The sequence below is a fragment of the Macrobrachium nipponense genome, chromosome 15, assembly GCF_015104395.2.
Source record: "Macrobrachium nipponense isolate FS-2020 chromosome 15, ASM1510439v2, whole genome shotgun sequence".
Classification (NCBI taxonomy): domain Eukaryota; kingdom Metazoa; phylum Arthropoda; class Malacostraca; order Decapoda; family Palaemonidae; genus Macrobrachium; species Macrobrachium nipponense.
In genome coordinates this window covers 67,318,218-67,331,326 of record NC_087208.1, presented here as the reverse complement: position 1 = coordinate 67,331,326, position 13,109 = coordinate 67,318,218, and the positions used below count along the sequence as shown (strand labels likewise).

At 37.5% G+C, this 13,109-nt stretch overlaps 1 protein-coding gene across 7 annotated transcripts in view; it reads left to right on the top strand.

Annotated features, from left to right (window-relative positions):
- The window catches only part of LOC135195033 (uncharacterized), a 311,947-nt gene that overhangs the window by 25,348 nt on the left and 273,490 nt on the right, over positions 1–13,109 (top strand). The window contains exons 1-2 of one of the 7 annotated variants that reach the window (XM_064221350.1): positions 9,195–9,364; positions 12,380–12,444. The exons of 4 other annotated variants lie outside the window; for them this stretch is intronic. In XM_064221350.1, the coding sequence (XP_064077420.1) occupies positions 12,419–12,444 (26 nt within the window). In that variant the 5' untranslated portion in view covers positions 9,195–9,364; positions 12,380–12,418. Of the gene's footprint in view, positions 1–1,675; positions 1,918–9,194; positions 9,365–12,379; positions 12,445–13,109 lie in introns of those variants that run through there. 2 more of the 7 variants (XM_064221353.1, XM_064221351.1) reach the window with 2 other exon arrangements.

The following is a 13,109-nucleotide window of genomic DNA, read 5'->3' as shown; positions in this document are numbered from 1 at the left end:
ATGAGAATTCTGTGTAAGTGTAGTACTATGAGGCGGCAAATATCGTGGAAGTTTTCTGCACGAGTTCATTCCAGTTTTTGTAGTCATCAGTATGGCTGTGCTGTAATTGTTGGGGGTGCCCCCCCCCCCCCTCCCCACATGGACCCACCATTTGTTAGGAGGAACGGCTTAATATTGGAAACACAAATGCGCGCACAATCATAAGGTCCCGTGTTTTTTTACGAACACATTTAATCCTTTACTATCCCCAGAATACATATATTTTCACGTTTTCAGCAAACGCAGCGTCACCGAAGTTGCTCTATAAAGAGAACTCGTTGTACTACAAGTCCGTTCATATTGCCATAAGACAAACGTTTTTTTTCTCTTGCACCATGTAGCATAATATTACCGAAATTATGACACACAGTAGCCAATGTTTCCTTTAAATTCCAGTTTTTGCCACCAGTATTGCCTAACTTAGACACACACACACACACACACACACATATATATATATATATATATATATATATATATGTGTGTGTGTGTGTGTGTGTGTGTATATATATATATATATATATATGTATATATATATATATATATATATATATATATATATTATTATAATATATCTTTATTTGATGCAGTTTTCAAGAAAAACCTGAAGACTTATCGCTTTGGAAAGTGTTATAATAGTGATCAGAAAACTATTAAGCCTGAATACAAATGCTAGCGAATACTGAAAAGATACAGAGCAAAATATAAACTGGAAAGAAATTATTTTCACACATTAAGGCCCGCCTGAACAGACTCTTAGTGTCTGGTGGAGGGCGAGAAATAAAACCCTAAAAGTAAAAAGTAAAAGTAAAATCACAATACCTTTTGAGTAATGTAGACTCAAAAGGAATTACAGTGGACATGTGCTTCTCCCCAGCACCTATTCCTTGTCATTTCAATTGGGTGTAAGTTATTCCTTAGGTATGGTGAATTGGGTGAAAAGCAAACGATATTTGTGGCTAAATATTTGAGTACATATAAAAAAAAGGTTACGCCTGTGTGATTGTCTAAAACTCACAATTGGAGCCCAGGATGCTGAAAGGCTTTAAAAAGAAGAAGAAAAATAGTGTTCTGGTGTCATCAGAGTGTGAAATCGCCTGTGCGTGTCGGGATATGAAGTCCTTATCTGGGGTCTTTGCCCCCAAACTTCGTATGACGTAGTCGTGTGGTGAAAAATTATGATTTTTTGTCACTTAAACTTACAGGCGCGACTTTTTCTTATAAATAGAAATATTTAGCCTCATGTATCGTTTGATATCCTATTCATGATACCATAGGGATAACTTACACCCAAGTGAAATGAGAAGGAGTCAATGTAAGTTATTCCAAAGGTATTGTGAATTCGATATTGAACGATATTTAAACGACACATTTACGAGTCAAATGAAGTATAAAGTCGGGAAATACTCCTTCCCACAGAATGGCGTAAGTGTCGCCCAATCATATCAAAACTTGCGGTTTTTACCTTCAGTCGTCTCCTTAGTTAGGGAAGGCCGGCTGTCTCTCATCCTGATTCCTGGCCGCGGCGACGTCACTATTTCCTGTATCTCGAAGGCCGTCGTTACTTTGGTTCTGCGTTCCGTTGTGCCTACTCTAGTCTCAGTGTCTGTTGTGCGTTTCGTATGGTGAGGTGAGAAGCTGAGGCTGTAGTGCTTGTGCATTTGGACATCAAGAACTAAGGATTTTTCAGTAGGTGACTGCAGGTCGCACGCTGGATATGCCGCCGTGTTGATTCTACAGCATATTTAGGCTTTAAAAAATATTCAGCCAAGATATACTGCTGTGTCGATTGTGTTTTGCTAAGGATATAAGTGTATGCCTAAGGACATGCCATCGGCCTGTCACTAACAGGAGTAGTACTATCGATCTGGGTTTGAAGTACGTATAAGGAAACAACGACACTTTAGCACGATCTAATTTTTATTTTCATTTATTACTGTATACCATTCACCCTCTCTCTCTCTCTCTCTCTCTCTCTCTCTCTCTCTCTCTCTCTCTCTCTCTCTCTCTCTCTCTCTCTCTCTCTCTCTCTCTCTCTCTCTCTCTCATAACTGGAGTTTGAATTTAATAGCATTTTATTTACCCTTTACACAAATATGTAACGTGGTCACTGCTGTAAATGAGACAGAGAGAGAGAGAGAGAGAGAGAGAGAGAGAGAGAGAGAGAGAGAGAGAGAGAGGGGGGGGGCGCCGATGGTTTTGAACGATAAGATCTTAAGAATCAACCACCCGAAGCAGTAAGTCTTGACGTCATTTCCTTCTTGGATTACTTGTAACAGTAAAAAGAGAGAGAGAGAGAGAGAGAGAGAGAGAGAGAGAGAGAGAGAGAGAGAGAGAGAGTTGATCCTTTGATAAGAAAATAATCATTAGAATAAGACCTGTGGCACTGTTTTGGGAGAAAGCAGTTCCTTAGGAATAAGACGAAGATGAATGAGATAAGGACTCTAAATATAGACACATGCAACAATTCTGTATATGTAGATATTCGTTGATCTTTCTGAATTAGAAATTGAGCATGCCTAATTACCCTGTGTCAGATATGCATATTGACAGCCATATTTACTTTTATTTATATGGAAATCACAGAATTTAACATGATTCTGTAAACTGGCGCCAAAAAATCTTCTGGTCATCGACTTTTCATAGGGTCCAAGAAATCAGAGTCAAACGATTAAGTAAAACTGAGGTTGTTCATTGCCTTTGAATATATATACTATATATATATATATATATATATATATATATATATATATATATATGTGTGTGTGTGTGTGTGTGTGTGTGTAAATATACATAGTTTATTTATCAGGATTAGGCCTACCCATGTGTTTATTTCAAGGCAAAGGTCAGGGATACATTTAGAATGGTGACGCTGAGAAATATAAAACGTGCATAGCAACTACTGCCGGGTTGCGCCTTGCGTTGATATGCGTTTATTTGTACGACCCTGCTACTTCTTCTTCTTCTTGTCAACGCGGACAAAAAAAAAAGTAATATATATAGTACGCGGGGTAGATACAATGTATGGTAAAGTTTATATACTCAGTTTCTGTTACAGTTCATATACAGGAATGATACAATTTCATACAAAGGAAAAACTGCCCTAAGCGCAACACGCTTAGATGGTCGGTGTTCACCAGTGTTGTGGAAGTGACCTTCATCTCCCCGGTTACCCCGGTTAAGGTTAGTAACTGAGTAATTGACTGCCCATGTGACTGCTATCACATCAGTTAAAGTCATCGGCATTCTAGATCTAATCCTTGATTCAGCATAAATGAAGTAAATGGAGCAGTAACCATTGCTTTACTCTTCTTTGAAGCCATCCTTTAATAAGGGGAACGGCTTTTTAATTAAGACTATATAGTAGTGTTCTCCGAAGTCTCATTCTCTGTGAATTTATAGGTTGAAACCTTTACCGTGGTATATAAATATATATATATATATATATATATTATATATATATATCTAGATATATATATTTATATATATCTTATATAACATACGCATATACTGTATGTATATAACGTATAGATGAACATGAACGTATGCGCATCATGAGAAGCATTGTAAGCAGGACTTTGCTCCAAAATGTGAATGATCTTGGAGAGTGCTAGCGTCAAGTATCTTGTCCAAACAAAGTAGAAACAAGAGGAGACAAGTTAGCGCGTATCTTTCCTACTGCCCTTCACAGCATACTTATCGAATGAAGATTTGTTTTCCTCGAAACGTGCCCGTCAGTGATGAGTTTCTCTTGTTTAGGTAGAGTCCAGAGGTCTGCATAACCCCGTGTTTAGACTAGCCTGCTTAGTATAAAAGTAATATAAACTGACCAACCGGCAGTGACTTCTACCGTTCAACCAATCTACCAACTTATGTAATAAAAAAAAAAAAAATCTCAATTGTATAGTAAACTGTATTACTATGTAAAAGAGACAGTTTCCATGTAATCGTGGATTTTTATTGCACAAATTCTTTTTACGAGATTCTGAATTTCTTAGGAATCTACCGATAGTGGGATTGTTGGTAATTTTAGATATCAAGTCCTTGTCTTACTAAACGTGATGTGACTTGCAGGCCGTAATGCAAATGTTTATAGGGCTGATGTCATGGTAATTTATAGTCTCAGGTATTGCAGACGTGAGCATTATTTTTAAAAAGTTTCATTGATTCTCACCACTCGCAAAGGTGGCTCTCTCATCCTCTCTCTCTCTCACTCTCTTCCATTCTCTCTCTCCTCTCTCTCTCGTTCTCTTCTCCGCCTCCTCTCGTTCTCTCTCTCTCTCTCTCTCTCTCTCTCTCTCTCTCAGCGATACCAATACAATAAGATTTTCTAACTCGACCTGGCACAACGTCTGAATTAACATCGCTAATTATGATAGCCAGTGTAAGTAAAGACCGAATCCTTCCAGAGGAGTGCCTCGACGAGGTAATGTTCATCTTTGATGATAATATTGTAAATCACTTTATAACAAGTAAAAAATGCGCCGAAGTTTTTGGCGCAATCGAATTATCTGTATGAGCCGCGGCCCATGAAGCTTTCAGCCACGGCCCGGTGGTGGCTTGTCCTCTAGCGTTGCCAAATTTAACCTGAAATAAAGTGAAAACTACTGAGGCTAGAGGGCTGTAATTTGGTATGGTTGAGTCCTGGAGGGTAGATGATCAACGTACCAAGTTGCAGCCCTCTAGCCTCAGTAGTTTTGAAGGTCTGAGGGCGGACAGAAAAAGTGCGGACGGAGAAACAAATAGCCATCTCAATAGTTGTCTTTTACAGACAACTAAAAGCATCAAGTACTTTCAAAAAGTGAACATCCTCAGCATGTGAGACTCGATTGGTATCGTGGACATTTCTTGTTGCATTATCAATGGAAAAAATTCACCGGGTCTTGTGGGGAATTCCCGAAATACTGAGCGGCAAACGGGTCCTCTCGGTTGGCCGCTCTGCTACCAAGCAAGACCTCCTTGGGCCTTGAAGCGTCTCCTGGTGATGTATACATTGATGCAGATATCCAGCTGCGATTCTGCTTCGGAACCAAGGAAAGCAAGGAAGGAATAGTAATCTACAAACTTTAATTTTCGTGCTGGGGAATACTTATTTATATAATGGTACTTTTTAGACCTTGACATGGTGCGAAGATTTCAAAAAGTTGTTATTTCAATTACAAACGTATCTAGTAAAAAGTAACCAGTAGAAAATGACGGGCAGAAATTTTGTACCAGCGCTTTCAAGTGTTTATTCGTTGTGTGTGTGTGTGTGTGTGTCCCGAAGATGCGTAAAAAAACACGTGAAAGCGCTTGGCACTGAATTTCTGCGGTGACGGTCGTGGGTCATCCAGCCCCCGTAGCCTGTCAAGAGTGGAAAATTTTATATAAAAATACATAACATTTGATATATAATTTAGACCAGGGGTGGCGAACCTATGGCGCATTGCACGATTACAAGTGGCGCACTATAATACCCAGAGATAATAAAAGAAAAAAACATGCCAGCTCATAAAAAATGAAAAAATTATAATACTAAGAATAATACTGATTTCTAGAAAAAAAAAAGAATTCAAGTAACTTATAGCTAGACGTGAGTTTTACTGAGATTTGTTCTAATCTAAAACAGAAATAATTTTTATTTGATTTTATTGTTCCGTGTGCATCTATTAGTCATCTTCTTTAAACAATAATGCGTCATCATTATATAGCTGTATATATATATATATAGATATATATATATATATATATATAATATATAATATATATATATATATCTATATATATTATATAAGATATTAATATATATCTATATCTCATATATATATATATATATATAAATGAATTAGCTAAATATGTCCAAATTACCATACTTAAAGGATTGAAAGGGGATTAAAGTTTCTGTGGCGCATCTGAATTAGAAGCGAAGAAAATTGGTACATAGGAAACAAAAGGTTGGCCACCCCTGATTTAGACGTAAAGGCACCATTAAGCCTTTCTTGTCTGCTCTTACAAGTTTCTTTTACAAAATTTGTGCCCACGAACTGCACTACGGTTTTACCGATGCCGGCTCTCTAGGAAAAGCGTCTGAGTGATGCGTTTTTGTTACATTTTTGGTTCACAAGACTGCTGCTATGTGTGTGTGTGTGTTCCAAAAGTCACTGAGATATGAGACCTTTCGTATGATTATTTATATAATCTCCTATAAACAATAAACTGTATCCGATGAATTAATGAGACCCCTCTCTTGGGCCGAGTGATGGCATCCAAGAAGATAAACTTTCAAAGACTTGGTTGGCGTCGTTTTTAAACTGCTGTCCTTTGGGTACACACACATACATATATATATATATAATATATATATATATATATATATATATATATATATATTATAATATGTGCGTGTATATGTTTGTTGACAAATAATTTTGCCATATATGTAGTTCAGCTCATTTCAAAGGCGAGAAGTAAACAGAGGTCAGTAAATATACTTTTTGAAAATTCATACACGATTAATTTACATTAGCTTTCATATCTTTATATATCGTAATGAAAAACAAAAGGTGTTACAGAAATTCCTTGGAATTTCAGTCACATTACATTATCCTTTCAAAGATGACATTCAGCGTATGCTGTTTACAGTAAATGTGATTTTAGGTATATATATATATATATATATATATATATATATATATATATATATATGTGTGTGTGTGTGTGTGTGTGTGTGTGTGTATGCATATATATATGTGTAGAAATATTCGTTAAACAAAATAATACGTGGAAAAGAGACGTGACAGCGAAGGATAAGTGATTGCAGTCGAACCATCCAGTGCAAACGTATAAACCAACTGATATCTTAGACTTAGAAGTTTGTTGCAGTTGAGGATTACCTAGTTAGATTCAGCTGCGGCGGATGTATATTTTGCTATGATGACTCACGCACTCTGAGGGTAGACAGACATGTTATTACAGAATCCCTTTGTTTATTCACATTGAAGAGTAATTAAATAAATGTGTACAAAATAATTTTTTTTTTTTTGCCATTCCCTCAAGTCGAAAGAACATGAGTATTTTCTGCGTGACTAAGGAAAGTTTTTGCATCGTCACGAGGATGACTGGTAATAAGATGATGTTACTAGTGAGAGGGTACTGCCATAAAAAGATGGTGAGGAATGCATGTCGACAAATCTTCTCATAAGCCACGGGCAAATGATTACTCGGCAAGACTGCACTGACTGTTTTTGGTTTATGCTGAACCAAGCAGACGCGTGCAAAGAGTATATATATTTCGGGAGCCTTGAAAAACCAGGGGAGGTGAGGACCAAGAAATGGATGGATAGATCGAGTGATGGCTGTCTTGGAGAGGGAGGGATTCCAGCATCCAGGAAACGAAAACTGAGTCCAAAACAGAGGTGAATGGCAGCGTGTGCAGAGTCTGCAACGCGCAGCTGCTGAACTCAGCGTGGGTGTGCGAAGCAGCTATAGTAGATTCCCATCAACCATGCATTTGATGTCTAGGCCAGTCCTTTACGACGCTCCTGATTTGCTGTTGACAAGCCAATCACAGGGCTGGAAACTCTCTGTTCTCGAGAGAGTTCACATAGACAGGATGTATGTCCCACCTCTCCTCAGGGATACTTTTGTTTGTTTGTTTGTTTGCATGGTGCTTTTACGTTGCATGGAACCAGTGGTTATTCAGCAACGGGACCAACGGCTTTACGTGACTTCCGAACCACGTCGGGAGTGAACTTCTATCACCAGAAATACACATCTCTCACTCCTCAGTGGAATGGCCGAGAACCGAACCCGCGACCACCGAGGGGGGAAGCAAACACCAAACCAACCACGCCACTGAGGCTTATCCTTAAAGAGGAGAAGTGGAACATATATCTTACCTATGAGAACTCTCTCGAGAGACTGAGAGTTTCCAGGTCCAGCCCTGTGACTGGCTTATCAACAGCCAAACAGGAGCGTCGTAAGGGACTGGCCTAGACATCTAATGCACGGTTGATGTGAATCTACCATAGGATTGTAGAAGTTTTCCGAACATGGTGTTCACCCCCAATTTAGCAATCGTTTTGCAAATATATCAGTGGTCCCTGTCTTTTCTTTTGTTTGGGAGCCATCTCCTCCTGTAAGGGAAAATTGTTCGAAGTTTCAAAAGTCATAAATGATTATGTAAACTGCACACGCAAGTAGGCTAGGATAGTGATGTTATTATTTCTTGTACGTTCCTATGGAGAACTTATTTACGACATAGTTTATTTTTCTCAGTCTGAGAGCTCATTTTATCCTGAGGGACCGGGTTTCCTGTCTTCTTGGTCTTCTGTGTGGGACGAGGCCGAGATGCTTGATGGGAGGGAGTTCATTGGGTCTGGTTCTGGTTCTCCCAACCTTAACCCCCTTCATAGCTCCTCCTTGAACCATCGGTTCTTTTAATCAGCCTCTCTCCTCTCTCTCTCTCTCTCTCTCTCTCTCTCTCTACTCTCTCTCGATCTCTCTCTCCTCTCTATCTCTCCTTTGGCTTGTGCAAGAAATTAGATTTCCCTGGCTGGTAGACGGATTTTCAGTACTTCGCCAATATAGATAACATGATTATTATAATCCTCATCATACCTAGGTGAAACTAAGCTTAAGATCTCTCTCTCTCTCTCTCTCTCTCTCTCTCTCTCTCTCTCTCTCTCATTTAATGTTATTTTCCTTCATATAAGCTATCACCTCCCGTATAGCTCTTTTCAATTTGTTTAATAGTTTTACCTTGTCATATTGATTTTATTTAATACCTATTTGCTTGGGGTGTCTAATCATCTATAACATCATTCATCCTGCATATACAGATTGTACTAAAAGTCAACGGGTGAAAAAGGTGATTTATTAATTTTTTGTTCGTTAATTTCAAAGTCAATTCTTCTTTACTTCCATTGGGACGATTAATAAAAAGAATTAAGTCTTTTAGTTCTGTCGTGGCATGATATGATGAACGGAGATCATATTTTTAGGCATTGTTTAGACGAAAAAATGTATTTGTAGTCCACCCGATGAGCGAATGTACTATGTAACTATACCTTAGTGTCTCCCGTGCTTGACACTGCCATCTAGCACTTGTCCAAGTTACAAGTTGAGACTCTCTCCTGATTGTTTACAAAGCGAGTCGCTCCAACTCTTGTCTTGGCGACGAGATCAAGAAGCAGAAGTTAGGAGGCCGACTTGAATGATATCACCTCCGTCCGTCACTCTGGCACAGGTGATGGATTTTAGTTGATGACGCGTACCGGATACGTTATTTAATGCGTTTTGTGACTAGAAAAAAGTAGCAGTAGTTCCCTCGATAAGCACGGAGACGGTATGTTGTAATTTATAGTACCTGTTGATACTTAACTGACTAGGTATTTCTCAGGTTTGAGAGCCTCCTCGAGAGATTGACTGCACTGCTGGAGGCTGTGCCAAGATCGGTAATTTCCCCAGAAACATTCGATGGTTATGGTCGCTTTACCAGATGATTTGGTTATAACTAAATACTCGATGATATACGGGACTAATGGCCTATTTATGGTAATTTGATGTTGAATGGTCACGTAGTACTACCTAGGTACTAGCCTATAGTAACAACAGTAGGCAACTAGGCTAGGTAGTTGTACTATCCCAAGGTCTAAAGAATACCAGGTCAGACCGCTTCCGACCAAAATAAGGACAATCTCGCGCATGACGTCACGAGGCTGCATCTGGCCGAGGTTCAGGTAAAAAAATGTCATCAGTCAGTACTAGCCTACTATTTGACATCACCAAAGAACAAAGAAGCTCACTTAGACCGGATTCAATCCTTTAATTCAGCAGTACCTGAAGATTAACGGGGACTTCTCTCACCCAAGGTCGTGACAGAGAGAGAGAGAATGGGTGCGGGCAAACAATTCCCATAGTGACCCTTCATTTTATTGTTTTCTTGGTTTTCTTTAATGGCCACATATACCAGTAACGTCACAAATATGCGCAGTAACGCTGAGACGGTCTGACCTGGTATTCTTTAGACCTTGTACTATCCTAGGTATATATACCTATACCTAGTAAACGCCAGTAGCTAGGCTACGCAGTGTTTTAGGTAAATCTGTATGGTAGCTAGGATACCTGGCATAAGCTAGGCAGTTACCATGATACTTTAATTCTACGGCCTGCATTTAGCTACCTACTACCTTGTGTGTTTTATAGTTTGGAGTATTGATGCAGTGCGATAGTACTAGCTAGTTTGTTATGTCTAACTTTAGTCATGGCTGACAATCAGTCGGCAAAGAAGTAGCCATCTCCCCATCTCCGTTTGAGTGTAGTAGAAAAGGCATAAAATTTCCCATAACTCAGCAGCCATCAAAAGGAAAAAATAGGTATGAGCCTTGGTTTTTGAGAAGCTAGTAGGTACTACGTGTTATTTTTTATTTCCTAGGTAATTATTGGTTTTTATGAAATATATCTGCTTGCATATTTACCTTTGTTGCAATACTGTTTTGCCTGAAATTAGTAGCCTTCTTTTTTGAGATCTTCATGCAGAACTGTTATGTAGCGCTGCTAAATTAATGTAGGCTATTAGATTGATAATTTTTTTTTTACCTCTAATTGTGGCATACAATCACAAATTTTGTTTTCCATCAGCATTTCTTAAACAAATGTCAGCCAGTGTTAAACTATTGTGAAACAGTATATTACACTACAGAAAGATGGTAGTAATCCTGTGACCCAAAGTACTTCTCCAGAGATAGGTGGACTTTTGTATGGTATCTAAAGGTCAGCAGGGATCCATACTAGATCTACTGCAACCAGGCATAATGAAGTTCTCAAGACTGCAAAACAGAATCGTATTGCACTTTTTAACCCTTTAAAGATAAAGAGTGCTTCTTGGAAGCTGAAGATTTGTATTTTTTTTCTGTGCAACATTTGTGTAAATTATTTTCCAGGGTATGGACCTTAAAAATATCCCTCTAATGGCTTTTATTAAAAAAGTTAATGTTGATGAAGCCTTTTCATTTGGATTTTTTATAAATGTTGTGTTTCAAAGGAGTGTTAAATGACCTTTATTGATTTTATAATGGAGAAAAGTAGATGGAGATGGAATTGAAGGTTGGATTAGAGTAATGACAGAAAGTTAACAGAAATGGGATATGTGAAAGGTGCTACTTTAATCAAAATTTTTCAAGTTTGCATCATGTACTTAGAGGTGGTATTCAAAGTAAAGTAATTCTAAGAAAACAAAAGTTCAGAGATGAAGGAAGAATGAAGAAGGTTGAATCTTTCAAACATTTAGGAACAGTGATATCCATTGCAGGTTTTCTTGAGTCTTAATTTAGTGAGAGGTTGAAAAAAGGCAAATCAAACAAAGGTCAGGTTGAATAAGATTTGGAAATTAAACAAGTTGCATACTAAAGTAAGATTAAACATTATATAGTATGGTAGTATAGACAGAATTCATGGCATGACAGGGAAACTGTAAAAGGGTCTTTTTGGTATGAAAATAGTTTAAAGAAATATGAGTCACTTGCAAGTAGTATAGGTAGAAATGATACCACAAAGGAAATTACAGATGAGATGATGAAGTGGAAATGTAGATGTCTTGTATATTTTCTTCACATCTCTTGTAGAGAATAGTATGTGATAGTGTCAGCTACTTTCTTAAACTAAAAATTTTATACTTGGTTTTTTAATAGTTTTATCACAAAAAGTGCATTTTATGATTAAATTGACAAAAAAAAAAAACAAGAATTTGTGGATATTTCTCTTAGAAAAATACTGCGAATATGCGAATTTTCCGTGAATAATGCGGGGAAACGTTCCCGATAGAAATCCACGAATGTGTGAGTCTGCGAATACAGGGGGTCCACTACACTTACTTAGATGAGAACCATGTGGTTGGTGGCTAGAGTTTAATGGATATTTGTTGAAGTAAAACCACAGGGAGACATTAGAGGCAAGAATTTCAGACCTTTTGTGTTGCACAACATTGGGGACAACGATGATAACACAAGAAGCTGAGAATCAAGTGAATACTACTAAATATGAGGGAATCTAACATATGGAGCCAGAGTAATGTTTTTTCCCATGGTCCGTTGATTTAATGAACATAATAATAGATGTGCATCTCTGTGTAATCCTTGACCCATGAACTTCATTACCATTACATAGAGCCTTCACATTAGAATTTATAATATAAAATATTGTTTATAAGCTTAGTACTAGTGTTATTTACTCATAAAAGATATTTTATTTACCTCCTTGCTAGAATGTATAACAGGTGTGTCACAGGATCTATGAAAATATCATAGATGTTATTCATGAAGCTCATTGATTTTATTTATGAATTTTTCCTTGATATTTTCAGGAATTGAGTGTGTATTGTGGTTTTATATCATCTTGAAAAATGGTCATCTTAAGGAAACGTCAGAGGTTAGCGTAAAACACCAACATTTGGTCAAGTGCATGAGTAACTGCCATCTAAAAGAACTAAGTTTGACATTGATATTCTTTAAAATATAGCATTGGTGAAATGAACTAAAAGATGCCCATATAAATTGAATGTAGAAACGTAGGGCTGCTCCTGAAGAATGTGTACAGCATGGTTTTGTTGAATAAATATCGAATGATTAAAAAGTGAAATTGCTATACTCTTTATTATTTTACATTTGCATTAGATTGTGCCTCATAAAATTTGTCTATTGGTGATATATTTAAAGGTTTCAGTTAATACTTGCTACATTGGGTATATTATATGCTGAGGACATATTTAGATGTTCTTTGCTAGTACATATAGGCTGTATGGTGCTGTTTTGAAAATAGCTTTTCAAACATAATAAATCAGTAATGGGCATACCTGGCCACTTGGTGAAAAAGTCTGATCAGACTGCTAAGTGTTTGTTGCTTGTGATGATAATTACAAAATTCGTAGCTAACAATTAAACTGAGTCATCACAAACTTTAGTGCAAAAACTAGGGGTTTCATTTAGTACATGTATAGTAAACTGAAGGTTAGGTATTAAATGGTTGGAGACTAACTGTTAAAACTTCATTTCTATATACCAAAACAAGTGCCATAAAACTAGATCGCCAATAAG